The sequence below is a fragment of the Podarcis cretensis genome, assembly GCF_951804945.1.
Source record: "Podarcis cretensis genome assembly, chromosome: 2".
In the NCBI taxonomy this organism is placed as follows: domain Eukaryota; kingdom Metazoa; phylum Chordata; class Lepidosauria; order Squamata; family Lacertidae; genus Podarcis; species Podarcis cretensis.
Genome location: NC_137171.1, coordinates 9,786,526 through 9,798,695, shown reverse-complemented (window position 1 = coordinate 9,798,695; position 12,170 = coordinate 9,786,526). Strand labels below are relative to the sequence as shown.

The window sequence follows — 12,170 nt, the reverse complement described above, 5'->3', positions numbered from 1 at the left end:
CTAGAAACTGGGAAAAAAGAAATTGTGCCAACAAAAATGGAATGGCAAGACAAACTGTTGAACTGGCTAGATTAACAGAGGCAATTAGAGATCATACTAGACAAGAATTTCAGAAAGCATGGGGAAAATGCGGAGAATACTTCACAAAACAGTGCCCTAAAATACATACCTGGACTTGTTTTGATAAATGTCTGCAGGAGACTTTGTGGATATTTAAGTTATAATTAGAAAAATCTTAATAATTATTCATAAAGGAAACAGCTTATAAGAAGTAAATAAGGATGCCAGAAAACAGGATAAAGGAAGTCTTTTATTTGGTTGTTTGTATTGTTGTATATTATGCTTGTTGTTTGTTATGTTTGTGTCTGATGGGGGTGGATTTCTGTGTTGGGGGGTGGGGGTCTGTGTTATGTTGTAAATAAAATTTCTAATAAAAAAATTATAAATAATAATAATAATATAGCAATTTTGTAATTCATTTCTGCATCAGATTTATTGGCATAATGAAAGAGTGAATCACAGGTTGAGGCAGCCCTGCGAGAGTAATGAAAGGGCTCCTGACACAATTCCTTTCCTTCCATCCTTGCATAAGGATTTGTTTGCATATCAGAGAGATCTGCTGCATCAACCAAACGTAAACTTCCTCTTTCCATTACTGATTTTGGCTGGTGACTAACGACACCCCGCTTGCTGTTCATCACAACTATATTCAGACCTTCCAAGTGTCCCTATTTTCCAGGGACAGTCCTGGATTTAAAGAAGCCGTCCTGGTTTCTGATTTGATCTCCAAATATCCCACTTTCGCTTATGAATCCCTATTTTCATCAGAGAAATGTTGGAGGGTGTGGAATTATGCAACCCCCGAGCCAAGGTGATAAGTAACTATACAACCTTTAGAAGACATCTAAAGGCAGCACTGTACCTCGGGTTAAGAACTTTATTTGTTCTGGAGGTCCATTCTTAACCTACAGTAGCGTAGCGTGGGAGGTGCAGGGGGGGCCGGCCGCACCGGGCGCAACATCTGGGGGTTAGGGTTAGGGGGCGCAAATCCACGGGTTAGGGGGCGCAAATTACTTGCCTTGCCCCGGGTGCTGACAACCCACGCTACGCCACTGTTAACCTAAGGTACCACTTTAGCTAATGGGGCCTCCTGTTGCCGCCGCACGATTTCTAGTCTCATCCTGAAGCAAAGTTCTTAACCCAAGGTACTATTTCTGGGTTAGCGGAGTCTGTAACCTGAAGCGTCTGTAACCCGAGCTACCACTGTATAGGGAAGTGCCTTTTTAAAAATGTTTAATGTTTTATTGTTTTTATATACAGTGGACCCACCAGGTATGAATTAAATTCGTTCTGGGGAGTCCGTAGTTAACCTGAAAAGTCTGTAACTGGAGGCGCCACTTCTGCGCACGTGCATGGCGCAATAGAGCGCTTCTGCGCACATGCGTACACAGTTTCTGCAAATACGCGCGCAGCGAAACCCAAAAGTATACACTTCTGGGTTTGCCGCGTTCGCAACCCAAAAGTTACATATCCAGAGCGGTACGTAACTCAAGGGTCCACTGTATGTTGGAAGCTGCCCAGAGTGGCTCGGGCAAACCAGTCAGATGGATGGGGTACAAATAATACTATTATTATTATTATGCAATAGGACATCCCTATTTTCATCAGAGAACTGCTGAAGGGTATGCTGTATTCAGTTATTACATTTATCTTTCAGATGCTCCTTCCACCTGTAACGTTTTGCTTTGTAAAAAACCTAGAGATGTTTCACGTGGCATGTTGCCAGCCATCACAGCAACATTGCCACCACCAAGTGGACAAATAGTAAAACTACACTCATGTTTGCCAGGAGGTTGCCATAATTCAATCACTCCCCTTTTTAGTGCTTATTGCAAGGATCTTGTAGCAGCAGAAGGCAGGAGCTTCTTGTGCAGAAACTTGCTGCAAAAGTAGTGCAGTTATGGCTACATATTTCAGGAGGATGGAAGCCTGCAAATCAGCTGGCAGATGCTTTTTCACACAGCGAAGCAGAGCAGGCAAGACTCGGAATTGTTTCAAGGGTCCTCCAGGTCTATTTATTGAGCATCCATCCCAATTTGCTTGCAGAAGGCTAACACAGAGGTTATACTAGGGCTGTGTACACATTACCTTGGCTCCAGTCTGCTCCTGCCAGCTGGCTTTTGAATCTGTGCACGCATGACATTACCTGTGATACAGAGCTGCCCTGTCATTTCTTGAGAAATGCTTTTGTTTGATGCATTGCCCCTCAAAGCAGCTTCCATCCGAAAGGAAAGGGGCATTTTTGTAATGTCAGGAAAACCAGACAGGTAATGTGTGCTGGCTGAAACCATCCCCACCCCTCTCTGCCAAGTACAATGTGCAAATATCACTTGAGATTAAACATTTCAAGGTGCTAATCTGTAAATTTGTGGGGTTGTGATACAGCAATGAGCTTTTCTCCAGATTTGCTTGTGGGGAGTTTACATGCTTTTCGGTTCATCCCACACTTCTAGTGCATTTTCTCATTTGTTTCCTAAATACTTTTTTTTTATTTAAAAAAATGGTGGATTTGTGTGCCTAGGACACCACAGCGCTTAATTGTGCAAGCCTAAAGTTCTTCCATGGGACTGAACCCTTCCCGCAAAAGACTAAGAGCCCCATCAATACTCTTGTCCATGCTGTGTTCTCCTCAAACAACTGCTGTTCCACACTTTCTCCCCATTGAGGTTTCGTCAGTTGTTTTCGTGAATCGCTGTTGCTCTATAGGTCTTGTTGTTGTTTAGTCGTGTCCGACTCTTCGTGACCCCATGGACCAGAGCACGCCAGGCACTCCTGTCTTCCACTGCCTCCCGCAGTTTGGTCAAACTCATGCTGGTAGCTTCAAGAACACTGTCCCACCATCTCGTCCTCTGTCGTCCCCTTCTCCTTGTGCCCTCCATCTTTCCCATTTTGTCTCAATTGACCTAGCTCAAATATGGGGAACATGGCGCCCTCTAGACGTTTCTGGACTCCAACTCCCATCAGCCCCCAGCCGGCATGGCCAAATGTCAGGGATGATGGGAGTTGGAGTCCAGCAATGTTTGTAGTGACACAAGGTTTCCCATAACTGACCGAGCTGGTCACCCTATACAGAAATGAAAAACATATTAATGATTATTAATTAACACCTTTTCAAATCGTAGGTGTTGGAAACAACCAAGAGGTAAGCCTAAACCTTGCTGAGATATTGCTTACCGCATTTTTCGCTCTATAGGATGCACCGGACCATAGGATGCACCTTGTTTTAGAGGGGGAGAACAAGAAAAAAAAATTCTCCCCCTCTCTGCTCAGCGCCCCTTCAGCGAAGCAGCAGGAGAAACGGAGCCCCTTCCATTTCTCCTCCCGCTTGGCTGAAGGGGCGCTGCGCAGCTCTCCCTCTATGCTGAAGCCAGGAGAGTCTTGCTCTCCTGGCTTCAGCGAAAGGAACCTGACGCCTGTGGAGCGCAGCGGGAACTCAACCCCTCTCACTCTCTAGGCTTCAGTGAAAGCAACGCCAAGCCAAGGAGCGCGGAGGGAGTGCTCCCTCTGGGCTTCGGAGGCTTCGCATTACTATCGCTGAAGCCAAGGAGCCTGCATTCGCTCTACAGGACGCACATACATTTCCCCTTAATTTTTGGAGGGGGAAAAGTGCGTCCTATAGAGCGAAAAATACGGTATTTGGAACATTTTCTAGGCTACTGTCAGAATGGGTTGCTAAGGAAAGCAGAACTATTATGAAACAAAGGTTATGTAATCCAGACTTGCCTTGATCCAGAAATGGGTGGCCATTGTTTCCACTTCTGGCAGTGGGTATCAGAAAATGCTGCTGTTCCATACCACACCAGAATGCAAATTCTATGCAGTTTTCAAAATTTGGAGCGGGGTAAAAAAAATACAGAGAGAGACATGAGCGTGCACACTGTCTGAGAGACAAATAAAATTGAAAAGCTGTGTTTTTGAGTTTCCGTCGCTTTATTTTGCAAAAATAGAAAAGTCCCCTCTTCTGCGGCACAGCTGGGAGTGCAGGGACAGGACAGGTTTCTCTAAAACACCATGGAAAGCTGGTCTGTAAACATCACGGAAGGGCTTCACCCTCTTCTCCATCCCGCCCCACAACAAACAGACCCCATCTTAAGGCCGGGGGTATTTATTTCATTAATTCGTTTCATTTTGGCAGCTTAAAATGACTGGGGGAAGAAGCCAAGGCAGTTTTCGGCAGAGCCTCTCGTTCCTGGGGGGGGGGGGGCACTGTTCCACCCGCCTCATCGCCTGCTCTGGGGTGGGGGTGAAGGTGCAACTCTTTGTGCTACCCACCCCCCTGGTGTAAACATAGGCAAATAAATAAATCCGCCAAAAGTCTTGCCCCATTCATGGCCAGCAAGGGGCAGCAGAACCTTCAGCTCTCATTCCCAAAGCAGCAGAGGGGAGGCTTTTGTTTCTCTCTGCCCCCACTGATGAAGCAGATGTAGGGCGAGATGGAATCGCAGCTGCCGATGGCGGAACATCAGCAAAAGGGTGCTGGTGCGATGCCACCCTCCCCAAGCTTCGCTTCTCGTAGTGTTCGGGTTTGGTTCCTTTCGTATTGCTAGGAGCACAGGGAAGGGGAGGTGGGAGACCCTTTCTGCAAGTCTTTTGCCCTCTGGGGAGGAGAAGAAAGAGCTTTTTCCATATTTGGTCCATTGGAGCTGTGGAGCAAAGCAGGTCTCCTCCCCATCTTAGGCCTTGGAGAAGGGGAAACAAAGTTTCCTGGAGCAGGAGTGACCCGTCCCTTCCCCTTTATCAAAGTGCTGGGGAAGAAAACTTTGCCAGTTAAGGTAAACAGTGTCCCGCTCCTCCCTGCCAAGTCCCCCTTTCCACACAACCTTAGCAGAGAGTGGCTGGTTCTCCCTGGGGAGGGGGGAGGTTGTGGGTAGGGGGCAGCAGAGGGCCCTGAGGGACAGGAAATGGGTTCAAGTCTGCAGCTCTGGCACCCCCGACCCTCACCCTTTCCTCAATATCTTTGGTATCTAGTGTCCTTTGGGGTCTGTTTCCCAGAATCCTTAGCACCGGGGTCAAAAGCATCCCAAGCGAGAACAGAGACAGCAAGCCACGCCCCCTGTTGCCCCCTCTGCCTTGGGAGGGAGGAGGAAGGACGGACTGCTGCCCCTCTTCTCCCCCACCCCCTCCTACACACACGCACGCACACACACACACACCTGATACGGGATTGATTTCTGCCCCAAACAAAAAAACATTAGCGCTTTATACAGCTAACAAAAAAAAGACACACACCCCCCAGCCCGTGAAACTCACCTCCCTCAAAAACAAAGACTCCACAACCCCATGGAATCCGCAACAGATGGTCATGAACACACACACACACATCCAGAAATCCCACAACAGGGATATATATGTATGCTGAAATCCTGGCTTCACTCTCCCCATCCTGCATAGTCATTGGTCCAAGATCCTTGTGTGCATTTGGGAGCCGGGTGAGATGCAGGAGAGAAATGCCATCCCTCTACCCGTCTCCAGAGACTAGAATAAATAGTGTCCCGGATGCCTGGGCTCCTGGCTTGGGAAGGTACAGTTCGCATCCAGCCGTGGGACGGTGGACCAGCTCACGAGGGAGGAGGCCAGGAGTGCGGTGTGGTGTGTGTTTGGGGGCACACGTCGCAGAGTCTTTCTCTCTCGGCTCTCGAGGCGCCCCACTTCCCACAGGCAGGAGTGCGAGGGGGGCGGATTGCACAGCGGGAGCTCCTCCCGTTTTGAAAGGCGAGGTCTCCCAGTCCAAGCCCCTTGGAGGCTTTCCTGGATCCTGGATATTTGGCTTGAGGGTGCCTGACGCAACTGGGCAGGCGGCCTGGGGCTTTTGGCAGAGCTCTGGGGTTCGAGGGGCAAAGGCGAGTTTAGAATATACATCCAAGGGCCCCGCGGGGGGAAAGGTTTAAGGCAAGAGGCATCCAACACCGCCCGAGAAGTCACCAAACGCAGCCGAAGAGGGGGGAATGTGGAGTCTCCCTAGCTGTTGCTGTGACACCCAACTCCGGCGGCCTGCAGGAAAGGCCCAAGTATTAAGGCAAAGAGTCCTGGAGGAAATGGGCAGCGGGAAGGACGGAGGAGATAGATGTGGAAAGGGTTTTCATTTTTTCCTTCTCCCGGCCTTTCCTAGCCTAGATCCTGGCTCTCTTTGAGATGCTAAGGGGCTTCCTCCTCTTCCTCCTCCTCCTGGCTCTTGGCATCTGCAGGGCTCTCCTCAGAGCCGGGGGGTTCTGCCAGGGGCGGGGGCTGCGACAACTCATCTTCAAACATCTCGGGGTTTTCCAGCATCTCTCGGATGAGGGGTGGCATGGGACCAGGAATCTCCATCTTAAGGGTGATGGCTCGTTCGGCCCCTGTTTGGGGGAGAAGGGGAAAGAAGGGAAGTTTGGGATTTAACATCACAAAAGCAGTCCAATGCAATGTTTCCTGTTTGCCCAGAGTGGACACACAGAGGAATGTTGCTCCAGAAAACAGAAAACGGCAGAGGTGACAACGAATGCGCCACGAGTTGTTGGTTCTCAATAATCATGTTTTGAGATGCCGGGAAAATGTGTAGCTATATGAAGATGCTCAGTCTGCCCTTAACCAGCTGCCTGCCCTCTGACTTACAACCAGTCCAACAAGTGCATCTGGCTTTGAACTTCCTCTTGAATCTAGGATCATAAAATTGTACAGTTGGAAGGGACCCTAAGGATCATCCAGTCCAACCCCCTGCAATGCAGAAATATGCAGCTGTCCTTTAGAAGGTTCGAACCTGCAACCTTGGCATTATCAGCACCATGCTCTAACCAACTGAGCTATCTAGGCAGCCTGATGGTAGGGAAGGGAATAGAGGTGAAATATAGAGTGGATTTCATGCTCTTTATTCAGCTCATAGTGGTGAGGAGGAATGGAAGTTCCCCCAGAATGTCTGCTTTATATACATTATTTACACAATGGGCCCCACGGGATTGGCTAATTCCGGGATTCTCCTGCAGGCCAATCAGGTTGCGGATTCACTTCCACCTGGAGCTGGATTGGGTGGCTCCATTGGACCAATCAGACTGCTGCATTCTGGACCCTATTGTTCTAGGACCAAACAGACAGCTGCATTCTGAATCCTATTGTTCTAGGACCAATCAGACTGCTGCCTTTTGGATCCTATTCAACTCAGTACATAACAGGAGACAAAATTAGAATGAGTTGGCTCTGACTTCACCTACTGGTGGCTGCCTTGCCTTCTTCTGCCCCACCAATTCCAGCGGGGACCAGCCACCGCGCATTCACATCCAGGGTGCAATTGCTCGCAAGAATCCTACCGCCTTGCCTATATGGCAATGTGTTGGTGATGGACTTGTTCTCACCTTTGGTGCTGATCCCCCGCAGGTCAGTGATCTTCATCAGCATGCGGGGAAACATGTAAGGCTTGTTGGGCCGACGTCGGCGAGCGTAGATCTTCAGGGCTTCCAGCAGTGGCTCTTGTAGCTTGTCCACTTTCTCCGGCTCTTCCAGGTCCATTCGATCTGGGGACGAAGAGACAGGCAGTGCTGTTTGTTTTGCTGGTTTTGTCTTTTGAGTTCTTTATCGAAAAGTGGGGCAGAAATGCAAGATCAGCCCATCAGGAAGAGGTTACTGCATTGCGGAGGTTGGAAAGACAGCCATGTGGGATTCAGAAACAGGCATGTACAGTAGTGCCTCGCAAGACGAAATTAATCCGTTCCGCGAGTCTCTTCGTCTTGCGGTTTTTTCCTCTTGCGAAGCATGGCTATTAGCGGCTTAGCGGCTATTAGCAGCTTAGCGGCTATTAATGGCTTAGCGGCTTTAAGAAAAAGGAAACAAACTGCAAGAACTCGCAAGACGTTTCGTCTTGCGAAGCAAGCCCATAGGGAAATTCGTCTTGCGGAACGACTCAAAAAACGGAAAACTCTTTCGTCTTGCGTGTTTTTCGTCTTGCGAGGCATTCGTCTTGCGAGGTACCACTGTAAACTGGGCCGTAACGCCAAGCATGCAACCATTTAGTAGAATTGTACAAATGTGTATACAAATTACCGGTGTGATTGTTCTAATAGAAGGTTCTGGCCTTTCTAGTTGTAGACCAGTGTCTCACAAACCTGGGTCTCCAGTTGTTTTTGGACTACAGTTCCCATTATCCCTGACCACTGGTCTTGCTGGGAGTTGTAGTCTGGATGATGGGAGTTGGATGGGATGATGGGAGTTGTAGTCCTAAAACACCTGGAGACCCAAGTTTGGAAACACAGCTGTTTACGTTATGATACCATTCTAGGCTTTCTGCTGATGCAGATGTCATTTCCTATCCTTTCCCAGCAGTGTTTTAGAAATCTTACAAAATTTGGTACTGGTTGCTTGCAAAGTAGAACTATCAGCAAGAACCAGACCTCAAAAAGGTCAACGGGCTCCCTTTGCCAGCCCTTAAAGACAAGGCTGGGACGCTGTGGGTTAAACCACAGAGCCTAGGACTTGCCGATCAGAAGGTCGGCAGTTCGAATCCCCGCGATGGGGTGAGCTCCCGTTGCTCGGTCCCTGCTCCTGCCAACCTAGCAGTTCGAAACCACGTCAAAGTGCAAGTAGATAAATAGGTACCGCTCCAGCGGGAAGGTAAACGGCGTTTCCGTGCGCTGCTCTGGTTCGCCAGAAGCGTCTTTGTCATGCTGGCCACATGACCCGGAAGCTGTACGCCAGCTCCCTCGGCCAATAAAGCGAGATGAGCGCCGCAACCCCAGAGTCGGTCACGACTGGACCTAATGGTCAGGGGTCCCTTTACCTTTAAAGACAAGGCTAATAACAATGCCTGTGGAGGCTGCAGCACAACCATTACCTCCACAGATGAGGCAGATGGCGCTGAGCAGTCCTGTCTCTGTGTCGTCCATCTCAAGAGGCAGCAGTTGCCCAGCAAAGGCAAAGACCAGGTCCGTGAGGGGCCCAAATCCAGCATTGTGCATCTGGGTGCGGTTCAGGGTCAGCCCATCCGAGAAGGTCATGGTGTCCTGCTCTGGGGTGTAGCGGGTGCAAATACGGAGCATCTGCAGAAGGTGGAGGGGAGCACAGAGAAGATGGTCAGGAAGAAGGTCACGTCTAGAATGTCCTCTTAAGTGGGGCAGCAATAAAACTGCTAGCACATTTGCAAAGCTAAGCAGGGTCTGGTATGGTTTCGAATTGCAGGGGTTGGACCAGATGACCCTCAGGCATAGCTGTCAACTTTTCCCTTTTTTTGCTAGGGATCCTATTCAGAATAAGGGAATTTCCCTTAAAAAATGAGAAACGTTGACAGCTATGGCCTTGGGGATCGCTCCCAACTCTACAATTCTATTTTTAATAAGGGAGAGGTTCTCACTAGAGGTTATCCATTCTCCCTCTTGTCCCACTGCTTTCACCCAGGGAAAATATGCTCTTTAGTGCTCAGTTGGAGCAAATGGCAATTCGGTTTTTCTCTGGATTGACATTTGCTCTGATTTAGTATTTAGGAGTGGGCCTTTCCTGGGAATGAGGAAAACTGCTCGGATCCATGCTTTCTAGGCACGGGTTAAGCAGGTGTGGATGAGCCCTAGGTCTGCAAAGAAGGTTGCAATTCTGTGTATTAGGTGAGAGTTCAGCGTCTTGAGAATCTCAGCCTCTCAAGTAAGCTTCTTGGCCTTTAACCCCTACAATAACGGGCTCAGAAGTGGTTGAAGATGCCCAGGGAGACAGAGAGAGACGGAGCCGAGGAGAATTCCCAGCACACAAAAAGGGGCTTCAGCATCCTGCCTTACTCCTTGCTCTTTTCTACAGTTAGCAGAAGCAGAACTATCTGAGCTGATGCTTAATTTTGCACCATTTCAGACAACCCTGCAGAAAGGGGTGGCGAAGCCTTTTCTTTCTCTCCATTGTCACTGTTTGCCTCCGGCATTATATGAAGCCCCCTGGCAAAGGCCGCACACCCCTCGCTTCCCCAATCAGCTCTCGTTGCCTGCTGTAGCCCCTCACCAAGATGTCTAGGCAGGCCGCCTTGAGGAGGGTGATTTGGTCGGCGATGCTGAGGGTGGTGAAGCCTGGCAGGCGTTTGGCAAACTCCACAATCTTGATAATGCACTTGGTGGCCAGCTCACTGAACTTGTCCCACAGCCCCAGGTCCAGCTGTACTCTGTGGTCTGCGCTAGAGTTCTGGAAGAGAAAGGACGAGCGGTCAGGGATCGATAATGCTGCCGTCTTCTCCCCACCATGCATCTTCTGTTTGTGTTTGTGCAGATACAGGAGGGCTCGCACGCTTAGCGCAGCTCAGGAGTTTCTCCCACCAGTCAGCATCCCTTACGGCAAAGGCAAGCAGATGTCGGGCATTTGGGGAATCTAATTCTAGGGACGCAGGTGGCGCTGTGGGTTAAAGCCTCAGCGCCTAGGACTTGCCGATCGAAAGGTCGGCGGTTCGAATCCCTGCGGCGGAGTGCGCTCCCGCTGCTCGGTCCCAGCGCCTGCCAACCTAGCAGTTCGAAAGCACCTCCGGGTGCAAGTAGATAAATAGGGACCGCTTACCAGCGGGAAGGTAAACAGCGTTTCCGTGTGCGGCTCTGGCTCGCCAGAGCAGCGATGTCACGCTGGCCACGTGACCCGGAAGTGTCTCCGGACAGCGCTGGCCCCTGGCCTCTTGAGTGAGATGGGCGCACAACCCCAGAGTCTGTCAAGACTGGCCCGTACGGGCAGGGGTACCTTTACCTTTACCTTAATTCTTTGTTGCTTTACTTAAGGACCCCTGAGGTCCAACAGCTTGAGCTGATATAGTGGCTTGGAAAGAGCGGTAGGCATATACTTCAACTACAGTGGTACCTCGGGTTAAGTACTTAATTCATTCCAGAGGTCCGTACTTAACCTGAAACTGTTCTTAACCTGAAGCACCACTTTAGCTAATGGGGCCTCTCGCTGCCGCCGCGCCGCCGGAGCGCAATTTCTGTTCTCACCCTGAAGCAAAGTTCTTAACCCAAGGTACTATTTCTGGGTCTGTAACTTGAAGCATCTGTAACCCAAGGCACCACTGTACTTAGAGGAGACCCACTAAAATAAATACAAATTAATGAATTAATATCCCACCTTTCCACCAGTGCAGAACCCAATGTGGCTCACACCAGCTCAAGTAGATAAATAGGTACTGCTGTGGCAGGAAGGTAAACGGTGTTTCTGTGCTCTCTGGCTTCTGTCACGGTGTTCTGTTGTGCCAGAAGTGGTTTAGTCATGCTGTCCACATGACCCGGAAAAGCTGTCTGCAGACAAACACAAGCTCCCTCGGCCTGTAAAGTGAGATGAGCGCTGCAACCCCATAGTTGCCTTTGACTGGACTTAATTGTCCAGGGGTCCTTTAACTTTTGCTTACCTAGCTGAGGTAACATTGATTTCAATGGGCCTTTTACAAGTATGGCTTAGCCATTTAGCATTGTTGAGGGTTACTGATATAAAAAGGTAAAGGTAAAGGTACCCCTGCCCGTACGGGCCAGTCTTGACAGACTCTGGGGTTGTGCGCCCATCTCACTTAAGAGGCCAGGGGCCAGCGCTGTCCGGAGACACTTCCGGGTCACGTGGCCAGCGTGACATCGCTGCTCTGGCGAGCCAGAGCCGCACACGGAAACGCCGTTTACCTTCCCGCTGGTAAGCGGTCCCTATTTATCTACTTGCACCCGGAGGTGCTTTCGAACTGCTAGGTTGGCAGGCGCTGGGACCGAGCAGCGGGAGCGCACCCCGCCGCAGGGATTCGAACCGCCGACCTTTCGATCGGCAAGCCCTAGGTGCTGAGGCTTTAACCCACAGCGCCACCTGCGTCCCTTTCAATGTACAATGTACACAATTCAAACAATTCAAAAAAGGTAAAGGGACCCCTGATCATTAGGTCCAGTCGTGACCGACTCTGGGGTTGCGGCGCTCATCTCGCTTTATCGGCCGAGGGAGCTGGCGTACAGCTTCCGGGTCATGTGGCCAGCATGATAAGCTGCTTCTGGCGAACCAGAGCAGGGCACGGAAACGCCGTTCACCTTCCCGCTGGAGCGGTACCTATTTATCTACTTGCACCTTGATGTGCTTTCGAACGGCTAAGTTGGCAGGAGCAGGGACCGAGCAATGGGAGCTCACCCCATCGCGGGGATTCGAACCGCTGACCTTCTGATCGGCAAGTCCTA

The 12,170-nt window shown here is 50.0% G+C and overlaps 1 protein-coding gene across 3 annotated transcripts in view; it reads right to left on the bottom strand.

The window, feature by feature from the left end:
* Window positions 1-3,971: 3,971 nt before the first annotated feature.
* Window positions 3,972-12,170, bottom strand: part of RARG (retinoic acid receptor gamma) — a 132,849-nt gene continuing 124,650 nt past the window's right edge. For all 3 annotated transcript variants that reach the window (XM_079966794.1, XM_079966795.1, XM_079966796.1), the window contains 4 exons: window positions 10,000-10,176; window positions 8,855-9,059; window positions 7,383-7,541; window positions 3,972-6,392 (listed from right to left, as the gene is read on the bottom strand). In XM_079966794.1, coding sequence (XP_079822920.1) covers window positions 6,196-6,392; window positions 7,383-7,541; window positions 8,855-9,059; window positions 10,000-10,176 — 738 coding nt within the window. In that variant the 3' untranslated portion in view covers window positions 3,972-6,195. The remainder of the gene's footprint in view (window positions 6,393-7,382; window positions 7,542-8,854; window positions 9,060-9,999; window positions 10,177-12,170) is intronic.